This window comes from Squalius cephalus, assembly GCF_949319135.1.
Source record: "Squalius cephalus genome assembly, chromosome: 2".
NCBI classification, from domain to species: Eukaryota; Metazoa; Chordata; class Actinopteri; order Cypriniformes; family Leuciscidae; genus Squalius; species Squalius cephalus.
The window spans coordinates 30,116,724-30,133,415 of NC_137123.1; the positions used below are offsets into that span (position 1 = coordinate 30,116,724).

The 16,692-nt window shown below is 36.1% G+C and overlaps 2 protein-coding genes across 3 annotated transcripts; one reads left to right on the top strand and one right to left on the bottom strand.

Annotated features, from left to right (window-relative positions):
• Positions 1-1,647: 1,647 nt before the first annotated feature.
• On the top strand, positions 1,648-6,493 carry tpt1 (tumor protein, translationally-controlled 1). The gene is made up of 6 exons (XM_079897099.1): positions 1,648-1,781; positions 3,753-3,826; positions 4,122-4,309; positions 4,632-4,737; positions 5,750-5,866; positions 6,249-6,493. The coding sequence occupies exons 1-6, from the start codon at positions 1,754-1,756 to the stop codon at positions 6,249-6,251; spliced, it is 516 nt and encodes a 171-aa protein (XP_079753225.1). The 5' UTR covers positions 1,648-1,753; the 3' UTR covers positions 6,252-6,493.
• Positions 6,494-9,143: 2,650 nt separating this feature from the next.
• gtf2f2a (general transcription factor IIF, polypeptide 2a) lies at positions 9,144-16,652 on the bottom strand. Of its 2 annotated transcripts, XM_079897077.1 has the most exons (9): positions 16,441-16,650; positions 16,198-16,271; positions 16,081-16,099; positions 15,618-15,762; positions 12,783-12,830; positions 12,392-12,473; positions 10,092-10,191; positions 9,862-10,005; positions 9,144-9,678 (listed from the first exon to the last, which is right to left on the bottom strand). In XM_079897077.1, exons 1-9 carry the CDS (start codon positions 16,504-16,506, stop codon positions 9,559-9,561), a joined length of 798 nt encoding a protein of 265 aa, XP_079753203.1. In that variant the 5' UTR covers positions 16,507-16,650; the 3' UTR covers positions 9,144-9,558. The 2 variants fall into 2 exon arrangements, with proteins under 2 accessions (XP_079753203.1, XP_079753204.1); XM_079897078.1 differs by lacking the exon at positions 12,783-12,830 and having other exon boundaries at positions 16,441-16,652.
• Between the last annotated feature and the right edge of the window lie 40 nt (positions 16,653-16,692).

Below are 16,692 nucleotides of genomic sequence, written 5' to 3' on the forward strand. Positions count from 1 at the left end.
TATGAGAATACTTGATTAGTTAAAGGGATACTTCACCTCTGGAAAGATGAATGTGTATTTAAAATAGGTCATTTATGTAGAAGAAATGTGAAATTATTTTTGAATTTGGAGCTTTCTAGACTGAGAAAATCCAGAAAATGTATTTTTGGCTTATGTGGATGAAAGACAACAACTCCCAGAATTCACTTGCTTCGCTGCCCTAGGAGGCCACTCCCAAGCCACGCCTACCGGTAAGAGAGCGCAGTTGAAAACAACAAGGCTAGGCTACTATTGAGACTCCGTGACGAGTTTGCCCAAGATTTCGAGATCGCCCAAAATGTCCGGGATTCGGCTTTTGCGCTCACAGTCGCCATTCATCATGTTTACTGTGGCGAGCAGGACGAGGCTGAGGGCCGCGGGAGAACGGCGCGAGGCCGGTGGCGTCATTACTGAGACGCGCCGGTCTCGTATCTCTCACGGAGGAGCAGGAATTTTCTTAGCAATGTTAAAACGCACATCAACCGATCACTTGTTTAGCGTTCATGTAAACACTACATTCAGATTCACCAATCGGAATGAATTCAGTTAGATTGAAACAAAAGGTGTGCATGTAAACAATGAATGGCGACCGCAGAAAGCAAAAGCTGAATCCTGGACATTTTGGACGATCTCGACGGCCGGACATGTCCGGGAAAAAGAGGATGGTAACCCATGCAGCTTTCTCCTACTACTCAGCTTTCTCCAGAGAACAAGAGCCTGCTAGCTTAGCTTCCAAAGAAAGACGGCTGAAACTATGTACATTCTGTGAGTGAGATCCCCCTATGGGCGGGTTGAAAACATGCGGGACAGCTCCTACTACTGGCTGTAGTCTTTAGCCTCTGGCCAAAAAATCCTCAGATGAAGCAAAATGACGATTTTTGCATCATCGGAGGATTTTTTTCAGACAAAAAATACATAAATATCTCGTCTCAGGGGGATATGAAGGTCGAAAGCTCGGTAATTCGAAAATACTACAGGTTTTCTACTAATACAAAGCTTAATGCTAAATCCTTAAGAATCCCTTTAATTACACATTAATGAGCACATATCATTTTGAAAGAACAAAGTGTTTTTTGCTAAGAATCAACTTAAAAAATTACACAGTATAGCTTTAATAAACTGCCAGTCATGTTAGAATTTAGTGCATATAGCCTCCACAACAAAAATGTCCAAAAATTCTGAATCAAAAAGTTACACTAACCTAGTGAAATGATATGAAGATCACGATAATGAAGATTCATAACTGTGATAAAATAATAATAATATAATATAATATAATATAATATAATATAATATAATATAATATAATATAATATAATATAATCTTTACATCAGACATGTCATATTTTATATAATACTACTGAGACATAAAAGGCAGGGGGACATGACCAGGGAAGTATGATGATGGAAAAGTAACCTACTGCAGAACATGAATGATCCAGATGCTTATATGTCACATATGTCTTGCTGTTTTAACACTATAACAATTTGTATATTTCCCTGGAATTGTAATCTAAAATAGTTATCCCGTTCAGTGGGAACCAATTTAGAGAAGAGTTTGGGAATCTCGCAATACCTGTGGAGTGATTTCATGTTAACCCGTTAGAGGGCGCCCGTGTTTCTCAGCGCATATATAAGACGCTCAATGCACGCGCCGGCCTTTTCAGCTGAGTCCGCGATCAGGTCACAGCCAGCGCTGTTCGCCTCCTGACACCCTCAAACACAATCCGACAAAATGATCATCTACAAGGACATCATCACCGGTAAGAATAGCGTCTAACACAACGTTGCATACCGAAATGTTACGATTTTACCTATATTTTTGGCGTCAAATGTTGTTGAAGTGTTTTAAAGGGCCGGTCTTTCCCGGCTCATCGCGGCCTAACTTTGTTGAATGCAGTTAGCATAGTGGCTAACCAAGCTGTGAACTATAAAGACGTTCGCTTCATTGCTGCGGTTTTAAATGTTACTCTTTTGTTTACCTTACCATTGCGAATCAATTTTACTCGAACTATTTCAGGTTATAAACGTGTTTGGTTATATTTAAACAAAGTTTGTCGATAAATGGGAGTGTTAGCAGCTGAGTTAAAACGCCGGTCGGCCGGTTTGGTGCTGGGTAGAAGTTGTGATGTTAACGTTAGTGGTTTTAATGCTCATGCTCCTCTTAATCACTGTCTGTTTTGAAAAATAATATCTCTAGTGAATTTGACGACGGAAACGGCTCATTTTGAAAATCCAAGTTGCTATTTTTTTTTTTTTTTTTCGTTTTCACAGCCAATTATGAGATGATGAAATGAGCGCTAAACAGGGCGTGTTACTAGTCCAGGCCAGTTCACTTTAACGTTACTCCTCGCTCACTTCTGAGAGCCTTTAAAGGGAAAGTTCTTTCATATTTGAGAATTATCGACCTTTTCTTACGCCCCGTGACGGTTTGCGCAATTATGGGTGAGTAACATCCGCTGAACTCCAAACAGATACTGACAATAAACCTGTTTAGAGGGTCGATGCATGGGTGTAATAAGCGATTGCCAAAGCTGGATACAATAAGGCGACATTCTTTCCCCCCCTCATCCGTCGAACACCATAAGGAGATTTACATAAATTACTTTCAGAAGATTATGAATTGCCCCAAAAGTTCAAACCAGTCTTTCCGCAGCAACATTGCGGGCGTGTTAAATATGTCTGTAGTGATGTTAAGTCTTGTAATATAACGTACATGTTGCGTCAAGGAAAGTGTCCCGTCACCTGGAACGGTGACGATAAAAGTTGCTTACGTCATCTTGACCGAAAACAAATATGCTACATCTCTGCTTTGGAAACTTTCCAGTAAACAAACTGATTGAGATTAGATGTGGAAATGGGTACAGAACTACGCTTTGAAAATGACGATTATTTTTCAAAGAAATAATTGTACTATATTTTAGTTAGATGTTTTTAATATTTTGTAACTTTTATTATTTGGTACTAAATTATATTTATGCAGTAGTTAAAATCAATTTATTCACTTTTTGACCATTAACCTGAAAATGATGTTTCCAACTGAAATGTCATACATTTTGAATGGGCTTTGGAGCACAGCCTGTTTGGTCTGTTTTTAAAGATGACATGGCACATTATTGCTGAAGTGCAAAAAGAGATGAAAGTTTAAAGAGGTGAGCTTGGAAAAAAAGCTGTACACTTTCTATAATGAAAAATGCACATTAAATTATGTAATGTATATTTTCCAAAACCCGTTTTACTCTAAAACTGAAAATCAAAGCCATAGATTTGAGGTTTAAGCTTTCAGTAGCGCTTTTTTTGGCCGCAGTACAAAATGTTTCCAATAGATGAAATTTGCCTCCCATTCATCTTCAATGCAATAATGTCTGTGACTATGACTGTTTAACCTTTTCGAAACCTTGTTTTTTTGTGTGTTCACATAGCAAGTGCCAAAATCTTTAAGTTTCATACCATTCCGATTAAGTAAATTCTAAAAAATAAATAAATAGATTTGTCAAAATTGACAGAACCGCAGCAGAGGGTTAGAACATTAGTGTGAAAAACCAGGCAGAAAGTGAGAGATTCTTAGTGCGTTCCAGTGAATATTCATGGGAGTTAATTAAATCGGACCACAAGAGTGCAATAAGCTGTCTGTTGTCTTCCACTTAGTGACCGTGGAAAAGAGAAATAAAATAATCCGAAGTAACTAAACACATTGGACTGAGAATCTAACTTTTCTTCGTTTTCTTTCACAGGGGACGAGATGTTCTCTGACATCTACAAAATCAAAGAGTCTGAGAATGGAATGATGATTGAAGTGGAGGGAAAGGTATGCAGGTTCATTTTAAACAAACTGCTTTTTAAAATTGTGTGGCAGCCCTCCCATGGACGTACAATGACGACAACTTAGGACACCTTTGAAGGTTATGACCTATGAAACCACCATATTCTGAGTACGATCTCTGATGGGCTATAGCGAAATAAAAATAATTGTGCGTCCCGAATTTGAGTCAGTTACCACTTTTTCTTATCAGTTCTGCAGATGTAAGCATTGGTTGTACTATTCCTGATCAATATGTTTGTGATGTGATATCAGCTACAGTCATTGACTCATGTTTTTGCAGATGATCAGCAGGGCAGAGGGAGACATAGATGACGCACTGATTGGTGGCAATGCGTCAGCAGAAGTTCAGGATGAGGGCTGTGAGACTGCCACTGTCAGCGGTGTGGATATTGTTCTGAACCACAAGCTTCAGGAGACCTCCTTTGACAAGAAGTCTTACACAGCTCACATCAAGGACTACATGAAGGCGTAAGTTTAACATTATGAGGCATGTTTTACCTTGCAACAGGCTCGCTGTACTGTAAATATCATGGTTCACATTATTTTCCTGTGGTATTATTTTTTGCATCATTGACAGCTCAGAGTCTTGCATTGTGGCCACCTGGGTTTTTAAAATATTGAGATGCAAAATTAAAGGTCCCTGCGCTTTCTGCCTGCCTAGTGAGTGGCATGTAAGATTGAATTGGGGACTACAGAATTTTGATTTTAAACCACTGTGCTTGGCAGTTTGTGAGGCTAAATAAAACTTGAATGTTTTGGTAATATTTGCCTTTTCCCCCCATTGTGACAGAGTGAAAGCCAAGCTACAGGAACTTTCACCTGACAGGGTAGACCCCTTCATGGCTAACGCACCGGCTGAGGTCAAGAAAATTCTAGGCAACATCAAAAACTATCAGGTAGGCTGCAGTAACTGCTGATTTTGTCGTTTTGCTGAATTTGTATAAACTACTGTTCAAAAGTTTGGGGTTGGTGAGATTCTTTGTGTTTTTGAAAAATATTTAATCAAAATCAGAAATGTTGACATTATAATTTTATAAATGGCTTTTCTATTTTAATGTGTTTTAAAGTGATTATTCCTATGCTGGCAAAGCTGAATTCAGCATCATTACTCAGTCTTCAGTGTCACATGATCCTTCAGAAATCATTAATATGCTGATTTGGTGTTTGAGAAACGTTTCTCAATTTTGAAAACTGTTTTGCTGCTAAATATTTTTATTGAAACTGATGTTTTTTTTTTTTAAGGATCATTTGAAGAATAGAAAGTCCAAAAGAACAGCCTTTAATGCGTTTTCTGAATTAAAGTATTCGTTTCTTTTTGAAAAGTCTTGCTGACCCCACTTTTTTTTTTTTTAACTGTTGTGTATTATGTTCTGCCTTGGTTGTATTGAAACTGAAGTTGCGTGCAGTAGGGATGCTAACGATTAACCTGTCGATAATTTAATCGATAAGACTAATCGATGGTCGATTTAGCAAGGTAATCATTAGAGCGCTTGGTGTGAGGCTCATGTGCAAAATCCAAGACCTATCAATCTGAACGACCAATCCAAGCGATCTTACCCACTATACCCAACCACCACACACAAGATCCTGTTTCCAGTGGTTGAGCTTTCAAATTACGTTGGAAAATGGGCATGGTTGCGACGCGATCGGATCCTGGATGTCCTATAGCTTTAGCCAAGCTGCATGTCACTCCGTGATCTACGCATTGTTGTGTTTGGACTTAAGACCACCTGCTCTAAATAAAGATGTGATCTATGCCTTACTAATGTTTTGCGAAATTAAAAACAGCGTAGCACAAAATAATCACATGTATGCTCTTTACACGTGCGTCAGTGGGGATCCCAGTACTTTTGTCTTGGGTTACGAAACGCCTTTGTGATCTGCTAACTGACTTTCTCAATCTTACAGTTTTTCACTGGCGAATCCATGAACCCGGACGGTATAATTGGTCTCCTTGACTTCCGTGAGGATGGAGTCACACCATTCATGCTCTTTTTCAAGGATGGTCTGGAGATTGAGAAATGCGTAAGTTTATGAAGTCGTTTTGATGTCTTTTTTTACATTAAGTGTTTTGTTTCTGTAGAGATTTATATGAATTTCTCAAGTTCTCGAATTATTGCGTAGCATCCACTGATAGGCCTTTTGCCATAATCAGTGGCTTCTGGGCTTGCACAAGGATGCAATAGTAATTTCCTCATGATGTCTGGTCATCTGAATGTTGGCTGGAAAGGATTAAATGGAGGAGGATAGGATAATTGCATTAGCAAGATATGAAGAAAAAACAAAACTTGTTGCATGATTATGGTTTGCTTTTTTTGTTTTTTTCCTAGTGCTTGAAGTGTTTGGGTCTTGATGGTATTAACTTGAAACAAAATTGATCTTTTTGTGTTTCTCTTTCTCACCATAGTAAACTTCCCAAATGTCTTCAAGTTACCCCTCCAACTCTGGCCTCTGCTGGTGGATTTGACCCATGGATTAAACCAGTCATTCCCCCTCATTCTTTCCACCAGGACCAGAGGCTCTTTTAACATTACGAGGCCGCCGTTTTCGTTTCTTGATTGGCTTACGTCTACGAACTATCCATTCAAAGGAAATTAAAAACAGGACTTTTAGCAAGCCAAACTGCAATGTGAAAAGATTGTGGTAAAGAAACTGAGTAATTTGGGGGTTCTCTTTTATTTCTTTATCATGGAGGTGAAGTTGACTTGCTGGCTTCTCATTTGCTGTGCATGTCAGCTTCTAGTTTCAGCAGATGTACAGTTGTAATTTTCCCCCCTGTTCCCCATTGATTCACAGGATTGTATAGGATTTCTTGGCACCGTTATTGAATAAAATCAAGCTGCTGGCTAATTAAAGTTTTTTTTTTTTTTTCTTGTTAATTCTGCTTAACTTGTCTTGCTAGTTGAATCACAACCTGTTGTTTTTAATCCAGTTAGCTTTTGCTCAACTGCCATTGCTAAAAAATAAAATTCAAGGGTAAAGGAGATGAACCTCCTTTAAAGATAAGTTGGAAGCTCTACGGAGGTGCAAAAAAAATTACTATTTGAAGCACCAAGAATAAAACTTGAGGGCATTGGGCTAAATGAATATATATTATATATGAATATATAAAATCTAATATCTGTGTATAAGATTATTTTATATCAAATTAACTTCAAAACAAGTGTTATACCATGATTGATTACAAATGAAGAGATGTTTCAATGCAATTTAAAAAAAAAATTGAACAATGGTATATTGGGAAAAAAGATTATTTAAATGGCATGTTTTGGGCACTTGTTCCCTATACAATGAACAGCTGCATCTAATTTTTGAACCAGCAATCAGAACAAAAAACAACTGGAGCATGTCTTGATACTGTGTATATTATGCAGAAGTTGTAGACTCAATTCAGGATAAATGGTACATTTCCCCAGTCATCTCAATGGCAAAAAGTGTCCCAGTTTACCTGAATTCACCCTAGAGACCTTAATGTGTGAAGGGGAAATATATAGTATAGTTCATAGTTGTACAGGATTTAGTGAGGATCAAATCTCAAGCCTCAACAAAATACAAGAAAAGGTCTTTGACACTTTTTCAAAGGTGAAATAATCCATCAGAACAGTGAAAAATGTGCTGTAAATATGTGGACTGTTGATCTCTGTGCTATTAAATAAAAGCAAAGCAGTGATAACTCCACAACAGACAATTCCTGACATATCCTGTAGTTTATCTGATGGGAAAGAAGCATTTATGTTTTAGTATTTAAATTATTCTTTATAATGCTTGGATATTACTATTCTTACATTTCTGCTCAACCTCCAAAATAAAGTTAAACATGCCACAATTACAAATTAAAACGAGGTTATGCTAAATTACAGGTAGTGATAAAAGTGAATTTGTCAGTAAATGGCTTTCACAGATGCGTATTGGAAACACAAATGCTTGCTTTTTTTGGAAGAGGGGTGTGTTTTACATGAGAAAGCAATGAGATGAATTGTCCTTAAAGCCCTTGATAAGCATATGAAAGAGTCTTTAGCATCAGTATAGAGAATGCTAAACAATGCTGTAATTCTTCACCCCCTCTCCGCCCAGAAATCGGCTGATCTTTAACTTTAGACATTCTACTAACTATAAACTTAGCAACTATATGTGAGCTAACTCGCATTAGGATTGTATACTTTAGGGTTAGTAGAATAAGTTGACATGTAGTTGCAAAGTTACTTGGTAGAATGTCTGTCGGGGACCACGGAAAGGAAGTTAGCAGATATTAAGCAGACAGTCTACTAATACTCTGAGTTAGTTGACATGTAGTTGCAAAATTATGAATGTTTAAAGTGGAACATCGGAGTAGTGTTACCCTAGATTTTGTGTCATGAGCCCACCTGTAACCTTACCTAGGAACATTTTTGTGTGTAAAAGTAGATTAGCTAGTGTGCTCAATATCATTGTCCAAGCCTGATATTTGCGTCTAGTGTAATGGTATAAAATGGAGTTCATTAATGAATTCACTTTAAGATCCTTGGGTCTTGTGGCTGCTAAGAAAGCCCAAATAATGACCTTGTTTTTGGTAATAAGCTGCTTTATGTTTCTTGATGCCTTATCACCCCTTTCATGACCACAGTGACATAATTTTTGCTTTCAAAATGCTCACACTTTGAATTAAATATATTTCTAATTCCCATGACAGAAATTATCCTGTGTATACATGGTAGGGATCATGTAGAAACCTCATGGTTCATTTGCACTGTGATTTCTTGAGGATAAAGGACATTATCACTATATATTTTTTCTTTTCATGACTGGACCTTTATATAATTTATTGTGGCTTATTTTACTGTTAGGAGAACATAGAATATAAAACTGATTTTTCTCCACCTCAAATTTTCTCAAATACAAATTTAATTTAAAAAATGGTGGTAATCAAATCAATGTTTTTTAAAACTTAATTTTGTTAATTAATCCTTTAAAATGTAATCAAATGACATTTTAATAATTCCTTTTTTCCCAGCAAGTTTACGGTTTAAATTAAAACATGAAAACTTGTGTGATATTCCCTATTACTTAAAGTACATTCTACTGTGCAATAGTATTATGTTTCTTTCATAATTTCATCAAGTTCGACCAAATGTTTATTTTTGAGTGTTCTAATGAAGAACTTTCATGACCACAGATTTTGACCATATGTTGTATTATGAAATAATCACAATTAAATAGAAATTATTAACTTGGATTATTTGAACATTTATCCCAGTCCTGCTGTGTGAATCATAAAAAGTGTCTCACAATGTGTGCAGAGATACAACATAGAAAAAACGATTTTTGTACAAAAACCTTTATTTCAAGAAATGAAAGTGAAATACTATATAAAATAAGTGTTTAAATCAGAAAACTAAATCTGAATAAAACAACTGTTTACAATTAAACTATCAATACATTTTCATAAAAAATGTCAACATCTATTTTTTATACACAACAAGTGATGAGGATTGGAAGTTCTTTTCATCTCAGTCTGACGACTGAAGATCTGAACTGAATGATTCTATCTTTAGTTTCTCAAGGGAATTCTCAATATAACAAGCATAATAAAACAGCTAAGCATTGTAAAATGCCACAGGTTTCTGATACACCTTTAAAAAGAACAAATTATTCTTAAAAAAAATATCCAGAAATAACATTTTGAACTTTTTGGGGACGTTTGTTTTTCATAACCACAAAGAGTCCAATGGTGAAAATGGTCAGTCGCTCTTCTCTTCGCTCTGGTAGTGTCTGTACTCCGGTTTGAGCTCCCAGGTGTTCTTGTGGGTGCCTTTGACATTGTATATGCCAATGTCCCGAAGAATCTCCTTCAAGTAAGTCTGTAGAGAATGAAAAAAGGGAGTTTTTATAGGTAGCCTTGTAGCATACCCTACCATTCAAAAGCTTGGGGTCAGTAAGAATAAAGTAGAGCAAAGTAATGTTTTGAGAGAAATTACTACTTTTAATCAGCAAGGATGCTTTAAACTGGTGTTAAACATTCGTGTATATATAGTGTAACTCACCACAGGCTGTTTTGTGATGTCCACCAGATCCTTAATGTTATAATACTGATGCTTTTCAAAGGCGGAGAACAGCATGTCCAGCACCTGATGTTTATCTGCACGTGCCCTCTTCCCTTCTTCTTTCTTCCTCTTTTCATAATTCAGCTGAGAAAAACAGGAACAGAGAGAGTGCATAAACAATCAATTGTATAATACTTACATCTGTTTGAGGACACAAAAGCTTGACCTACATTATAGGCGTGATTAGCCACAGGTTTGTAGTTGGTGGTGACGGGTTTGTCGAGCTGTTGAGAGAACCTGAGCGGTTTAGATAACTCCTCCATCTGCATTCTGCAACAAAACGCAACATCCTTTATGAGATCTAGCTATGAAAATATTTAAGTTTAAGTAAGTATCAAACAGCACACAATAAAGATTGTGTGTGGATCTGTATAGACCTAATCATTTTTTTTTTCATGCTATCATGAAAAGTCATGCTATCTATTTTCTAAATGCATGTAGTAGTGTTTTTTTCTGAACAACTTACTGTAAATGTGTCATTTAAAAAAAAAAAATACATTGTGATGTTTAATCAAACCTACATTTATGTAATATAACAAATTATTTTTTTCTTTCGATAATCCATTACACTCAGATGTACGTCAATATGGATGAAAAATATCTGTTGCTACTTCTGTTTCATTGACTTTAAGGTTTAGAATTGAGGTTTGCTTAGAGTTAGTGCTCACTTGCTAGTGAGCTGCCTGTGGAGGCAGCATTTTAAGGCATCACCTTATTTTACCACAATTTGGCCAAATTCACCTCATGTATCCTTCATGGAAAAGATAATCCCAGAATACATTGCAAAACATTTGGTGAAAAAAAAAATGCCAGAAAATGTGAAATAAATGTTTACGCTGCATATTTATTTTTCAAAATTCTACAAAAAAGGACAGCTAAAACAGTCAGTGATATAAATTGAATTTACACAATATTTGTGAGCATGTTGTTATTCGAATGCTTATTACAGAGTCCTGTTGTTAGCTTAGCAACATGCTTGCTGACAAAAAAATTAAATATATTTTATGCATTGACAGTTTACATAGCAAATAGCCTGTGTTGGGCAATTCATTAATTATTTATTCTAATAGGTTTTATTACAACATTTGGAAACATTTCTTTTACAGTGTCCTTGTTACACATGTACTTACTGTGAATTATGCATAACTACACGCAACTAACCCTAAACCAAACCCTTGTCTGTTATGCTAAAAACAAAGTTGTTTAAACAATTAAAAATCTTTTCAAAGATTGTAGGTCAGCCTCTTGAGAAGCTTTATGATTCAGCTTATTATAACAGTTAGCTAAGGCTGGCTAATAATATGGTTTCTAACCCTATTCATATCCTGCATTATGAGTTCGAATTACCACCATCAAAGCGGAGGTACAGAGTTCCAAGATTCAACAAAGCGAGGCTGAAACACTCTTTTGTGCATCAGGCTATCTTAGCGTTGAACAAAACACTTAATCAGAAATCAAGAGTATTGTGAAGGTGTTGTAGTTGTATAAGTGTAGTATTGAATGTATAATGTGGGAGGTTTAAGTGTATGTCGATGTTTAATATATGTTGGTTGTTGTAAACATAGACAGACTTGTCTGACAATAAAGTATAAAGTATTATTAAGTATTAAGTATTATGTTAATTACTATTACACATTACTTAAAGGGAAAGTTTACCCAAAAAATTAAAATTCAGTCACACACCTTCAAGTTGTTCCAAACCTGTATGAATTTCTTTCTTCTGCTGAACACAAATGAATATATTTTGAAGAATATGGGTAAACTGTTTGGTTACCCATATTCTTTAAAATATAATTTTTTATGTTTAGCAGAAGGAATAAATTCATACATGTTTGGAACAACTTGAGGGTGAGTAAATGATGACAATTTAAATTTTTGGGTGAACTATCCCTTTAAATGTATAATTACACTGCAACAAGGACACCTTAAAATAAAGTGTAACCTAACATTTATGTAAAATAACGATTTTGTGTTTAAAATAAATGTTGCATGCAGATTGTTGGTGTACACACACAGTACACCAAATATTGGTCGGGATTGACTCAATTCTTTAAAATCCATTCATTGAAATCAATTGCAAGTTGAGGCTATTAGAGTGGTATGCAGAACATCTGCCATAAAGAGCTTTTGGCTCATACTAATGAGTTTCTATGATGATTATAATTTACTATAAACTATGAAGTTTTAATAATAAAAGTTTTTTAATCCCATAAGAATAGAGAAGTCCACACAGCAACTATAATGACACAGAGGAACGATATCGTTGGAATCTGAATTAATTGTTAAAGTAACAATAAAAGCATTGACCGTGTTTAAACATTTAAAGCGGTGGACAACATAACTACAGCACATGCTTTAATAAACAATATGTTATTGTGCATTTGTTTCGGTTATAGTTATCATTCTTGGAGTGAACTGGCCTCAACAGCAGCTCAACAGGTTTTGTAACAGTGTGTATATATGAACATACTTCTTCAGCCTCATGTAGTTTTCACTGACGGCCGGTCTGCATTCAGCTCTCTGCACCACCAATCCTTCCAGTGCAATTTTATCTTTGTGAAAGAAGAGACATTAACACTCAGTGACAGTTGTATCGAAGCAATCTCTGCTGCAACACACAGCATATTACTGCTCAGTCATTACATCAGCAGAGAGACGCAACAGTACGTTCTGTACAGTCTCTCATCCAGGCAGTGAAAATTTCAATACTTTAAATTAGGCCATACAAAGAAATATTTATAATTGCTGTTTTGTTGGATGATTGTCAAGTCAAAGGCCATCAGACCATTATAAACAGAACAAGGCCTGACTAGGTCCTTCTTGGACCTCCACTCAAGCAGGGGGCGACGGTGAGCACTCACCTGGGCCTGTACCTGTACCTGAGCCGCTGGCCTCGGCATCTGACTGCCCTACAAGAGGGATGGCAACATGAGAACGAGGGGGGGGTACATGCCAAAGTAATCACGGCAGGCCAAGCCTCACGCCAGCTTCTTACACAGCAGTCAGCGAAAGCAAACGCACAAATAGACACAAACCAACAAGCCACACAGAACCTCTGATCAATCAGAAACCAATGAGGAAATTGATCCAAATTAATCCAAAAATCACACACCACAGGTCCCTACCCTGTCTTCAGGGCTGTGTAGATTTATATCATAGATTTATATCTATGACGATATTAGTATAGTCCTAAACAGTACATTTTAGGGGTGTGACGATAGACGTTAATTGGGTTCACTAGAATGAGATGACATTTTAACATTATTTTTAAGAAATCTTCAGTGATACATTATATAACTGGAAAAATAGTTTTTTATTCGACTGAAAGTCATAAGAGCATTTTGAAATGTTTTAACTAATCTAGGGCTGTCACTAATGATTATTTTGGCAATCGAGTAATCGATCAAGTAATTTGGCGATTACTTGGATTTTTTCTTGGTGATAATATAAATAGACCTAAGTGAACAATAGTCTTTGAAATGACTTAAATACATATATAATAACAATGAGGCAATAATCAAAAGCAAGTATTTACCATAGAAATGCGGTAATTTCTTGAGCAAAAACATGTTGACATCAAAACATGTAAACTCTGAGCAAGGGTTTAAACTTGTATTTTGAAAAATCAATCATTTCATATATTTAGAAACATACTGATGTATTCTCCTGTGTTGGCGTAGGTTTAAGAATGATTTACGATGCAAATCTGGTGAAATGGTGCACACTGCATTCCCAGATGAACAATAATAACAGTGAAACACTTTGCATGAAACACAAAGTGCACCAGACTTTATGCATTCCCAAATGCACGTCATTAACCCAAACAAACAGCACATGCAGAGACTGAGTTCGAGTGGAGCAGCATTTACTGTGAATGGAGCCGTTCTAAAACACATATGTAAATATTAAAGCGCTGCGCTTCACTCAGAAACCCGCAGCGCATTTATTTATTTAATTGTCATATGCAGTAAAAGACAGAACAATATAATGTAAGCACTGTAAAAGGTTTTGCCACAAACTCAAACCCCATCATGCTGATATCGCGAGACAGCTTTTCACCTCGACAAGAAATATATCGGCACGTTTTAATATCGTGGTACGAGATCTCGTTTCTCGTCACACCCCCAGTACATTCACAGAGCTAGCAATTAAAAAAAAAACTGATCTCATTCCCTGAAAAACTAATTTTTTAAGAAATAATCCCAGGTAGAGAAGTGAAGTGACCAGGCAATTTGGCTCTCAAGCACATTATAACAACTAAATAAATCATCCGATTCAACACTTGCAATCTAGAAAAAAAAAGAAGTGAATTAGGATGGCAACTAGTCACTCATGCACACACAACACCCAAGCTATACACAAAACAAATCAACATTAATCAAAGAATAAAGGCAATGAGTAGATTTGGCTTCCAAAACCAGCGATATTTGAAGGCCCATTCTAACATCTTCTACCATCAAAACACACACACACACATGATTGAGAGGCAAAGGTCAGCAACTGCAAAAGCTTAAGAGACCAGATGAAAGCTATTACAACCTAATTTCTGATTCATCTCACAGAATAGACAGAGTAGAGAAAGTAATTGAAAAGAACTGGAGGAAGAGAGAGTATGAGGCAGCTGAAGTATGTACAGGAAATCCCAGAGATCGCACAACATGACTTACCAAATAAACTGTTTGAAAGCAAAAGTTTGGTTAACAAAAAACAGTGATACTATAATACTTTCATTAATAAGCAATTAACAACTATTACATAATTCTTAACATGTACACAAATATTAAAAATGTATCAATACATGCAACTATATTATTTAAAGTATCATAGAACTTTTTAGGTGCAATAGTTCTGATTTTACATTGGACATAAAATTGTGCCCCAAAGTAAAAAAAACTAGTCATAAAAAAATTAATGTCATTAAAAATTAGTCATTATTTTTTATTGATGACTTAATAATGAAAGTTATGATCACTATGTATTACTGAAAATGATAATCTGATTTAGCCATTTTACTTTAGATTTATATTTTTTTGTGCTTAAATATTTATTATTATTATTATTTTTTATTTTTTTACAATATAACACTAATGTAATACATGAGCATTATCATCAATTAAAGAGGCTTTTGTGGTGTACTTTAACTGCACATCGTTTTAAATGCATTTGTTTCAGTTTTTCTGATTTCACAGACAGGGCTTAGACTAAACCTGGATTAGGCTTTAGCCCCTTCAGACCTGATTATATAAGGTGCAAATTGAATATATATTTGCATAATTTAGGTAAAAAGTGGGCTCTAACCGGTTAGCCATGCCTGACCCAAGTTATGGGTCACATCTTCATGATGATTAGTTGATCAGGGTATTACTCATATTATACACTTTTATTGGTTAACACACAAAAAAACAAACAAGTGATGTCCATTTCAATGGAAGCAGGGTTTGAAGGGGCTTTTACAAACGTCCCTTAGAAAAAAAGAAAAAGAAAAAAAAACCCCACTGGTGTGCATCTTGACACGAAACAATGGCACTGACATATTTTAAGATTATCAGTGAAAGTTGTGTTCAGTTAAACCAGCTCAAACATGCATTTTAGTCTGAGACTAATCTTAAACCTTGTCTGTGAAACCAGGGGTAAGAATTTTTTTAATTTGAGATTCAGCACAGTAATTCACAGCACTGTAAGATCCTGGGTCTCACCTGAAGAGTTTTCAGTAAAAACAGCCAGAGTCTGTCCACCGACGGTCTGCAGAGTGAACGGATGCTCTCTAGGGGCTCGTACCATAGAAGGCTTCTCCCCAATGGTGTCTATGGTGGTCAGCTCCTCATTGAGTGTGAATGACACCTGTCAATCAATCAGAAAAACACTGATTCCACCCAAACACACAATCCCAAATATAAAAGAATCAGGCCTGGTTTCACAGACCAGGCTAAACCAGGATTAGGCCTTATTTCAATGAGGGCATTTAAATAGCTTTTATAAACTTTATGAACATTTCGGTTCTTGAAACAAAACAATGGCACTGACATATTTTAAGATATACCAGTGCAAGTTGCCTTCAGTAAAAACAGCTCAAACATGCATTTTACTCTGAGAGTATAGCCATAGGCTTAATCCTTGTCTGTGAAACCGGGGGTTAATGTTTAAAGACATGCTAGTTACCTCCGCTTTGCCTTGATTCCTGTACGAACAAGAACAATTATGTGAATACAAATGTTAAATGTTTAATATAAACGTTGTGTTTGTAGTACTCAATAACATTAAAGTTTTGTTACATACTTGGAAATTCGGAGCTTTCCAACTTCACCTCTCCCTGTTGCTTTGGCCCATTGATGTGACAAATACTTTGGGACCTTTAAAAAGTTTAAACACCAACAATGGCGTTAAAACAATGTAATCATCGCACTGCAACGCATACATCACATTGCAATCGTGGTATCTGTAAGTAAGTTAGATGCTAAAACCATGTTAGTAAAACCTGAAACATTAGCTGTAGCAGTTCATCATCGTCAAAACACTTACTTTGACCAGCCATACACCAGTGTTTTGTTTTGCCCCGGTCAGATCCACCTCTCCTTTGTCTGACATGATTGTTAATAGTTTAAAACTGTATATTCTAATTATTTCATGTGGATTTAATACACCTCTTCCACGCTATACGCACTTTTGCTAGTACATCACCAACAAGATTCGGTTGTACGGTGGCCAGATAGGACAAAAAACGGAAGCGCTACACAGATCACAGTTAGTTAGGCTGCCACCTAGTTGCATTTT

What these genes read in the sequence shown, in the direction of transcription:
- gtf2f2a (XM_079897077.1), bottom strand. Translation starts at nt 16,506, where the DNA reads ATGTCAGACAAAGGAGAGGTGGATCTGACCGGGGCAAAACAAAACACT. An exon ending in CTGGTGTATGGCTGGTCAAA is followed by an intron (nt 16,272 to 16,440) that starts GTAAGTGTTTTG and finishes AACTTTTTAAAG; the next exon opens with GTCCCAAAGTATTTGTCACA. An exon ending in AGGTACAGGTACAGGCCCAG is followed by an intron (nt 12,474 to 12,782) that starts GTGAGTGCTCAC and finishes TCTTTCACAAAG; the next exon opens with ATAAAATTGCACTGGAAGGA.
- tpt1 (XM_079897099.1), top strand. Translation starts at nt 1,754, where the DNA reads ATGATCATCTACAAGGACATCATCACCG. An exon ending in CTACAAGGACATCATCACCG is followed by an intron (nt 1,782 to 3,752) that starts GTAAGAATAGCG and finishes TTTCTTTCACAG; the next exon opens with GGGACGAGATGTTCTCTGAC. An exon ending in ATCAAGGACTACATGAAGGC is followed by an intron (nt 4,310 to 4,631) that starts GTAAGTTTAACA and finishes CCATTGTGACAG; the next exon opens with AGTGAAAGCCAAGCTACAGG.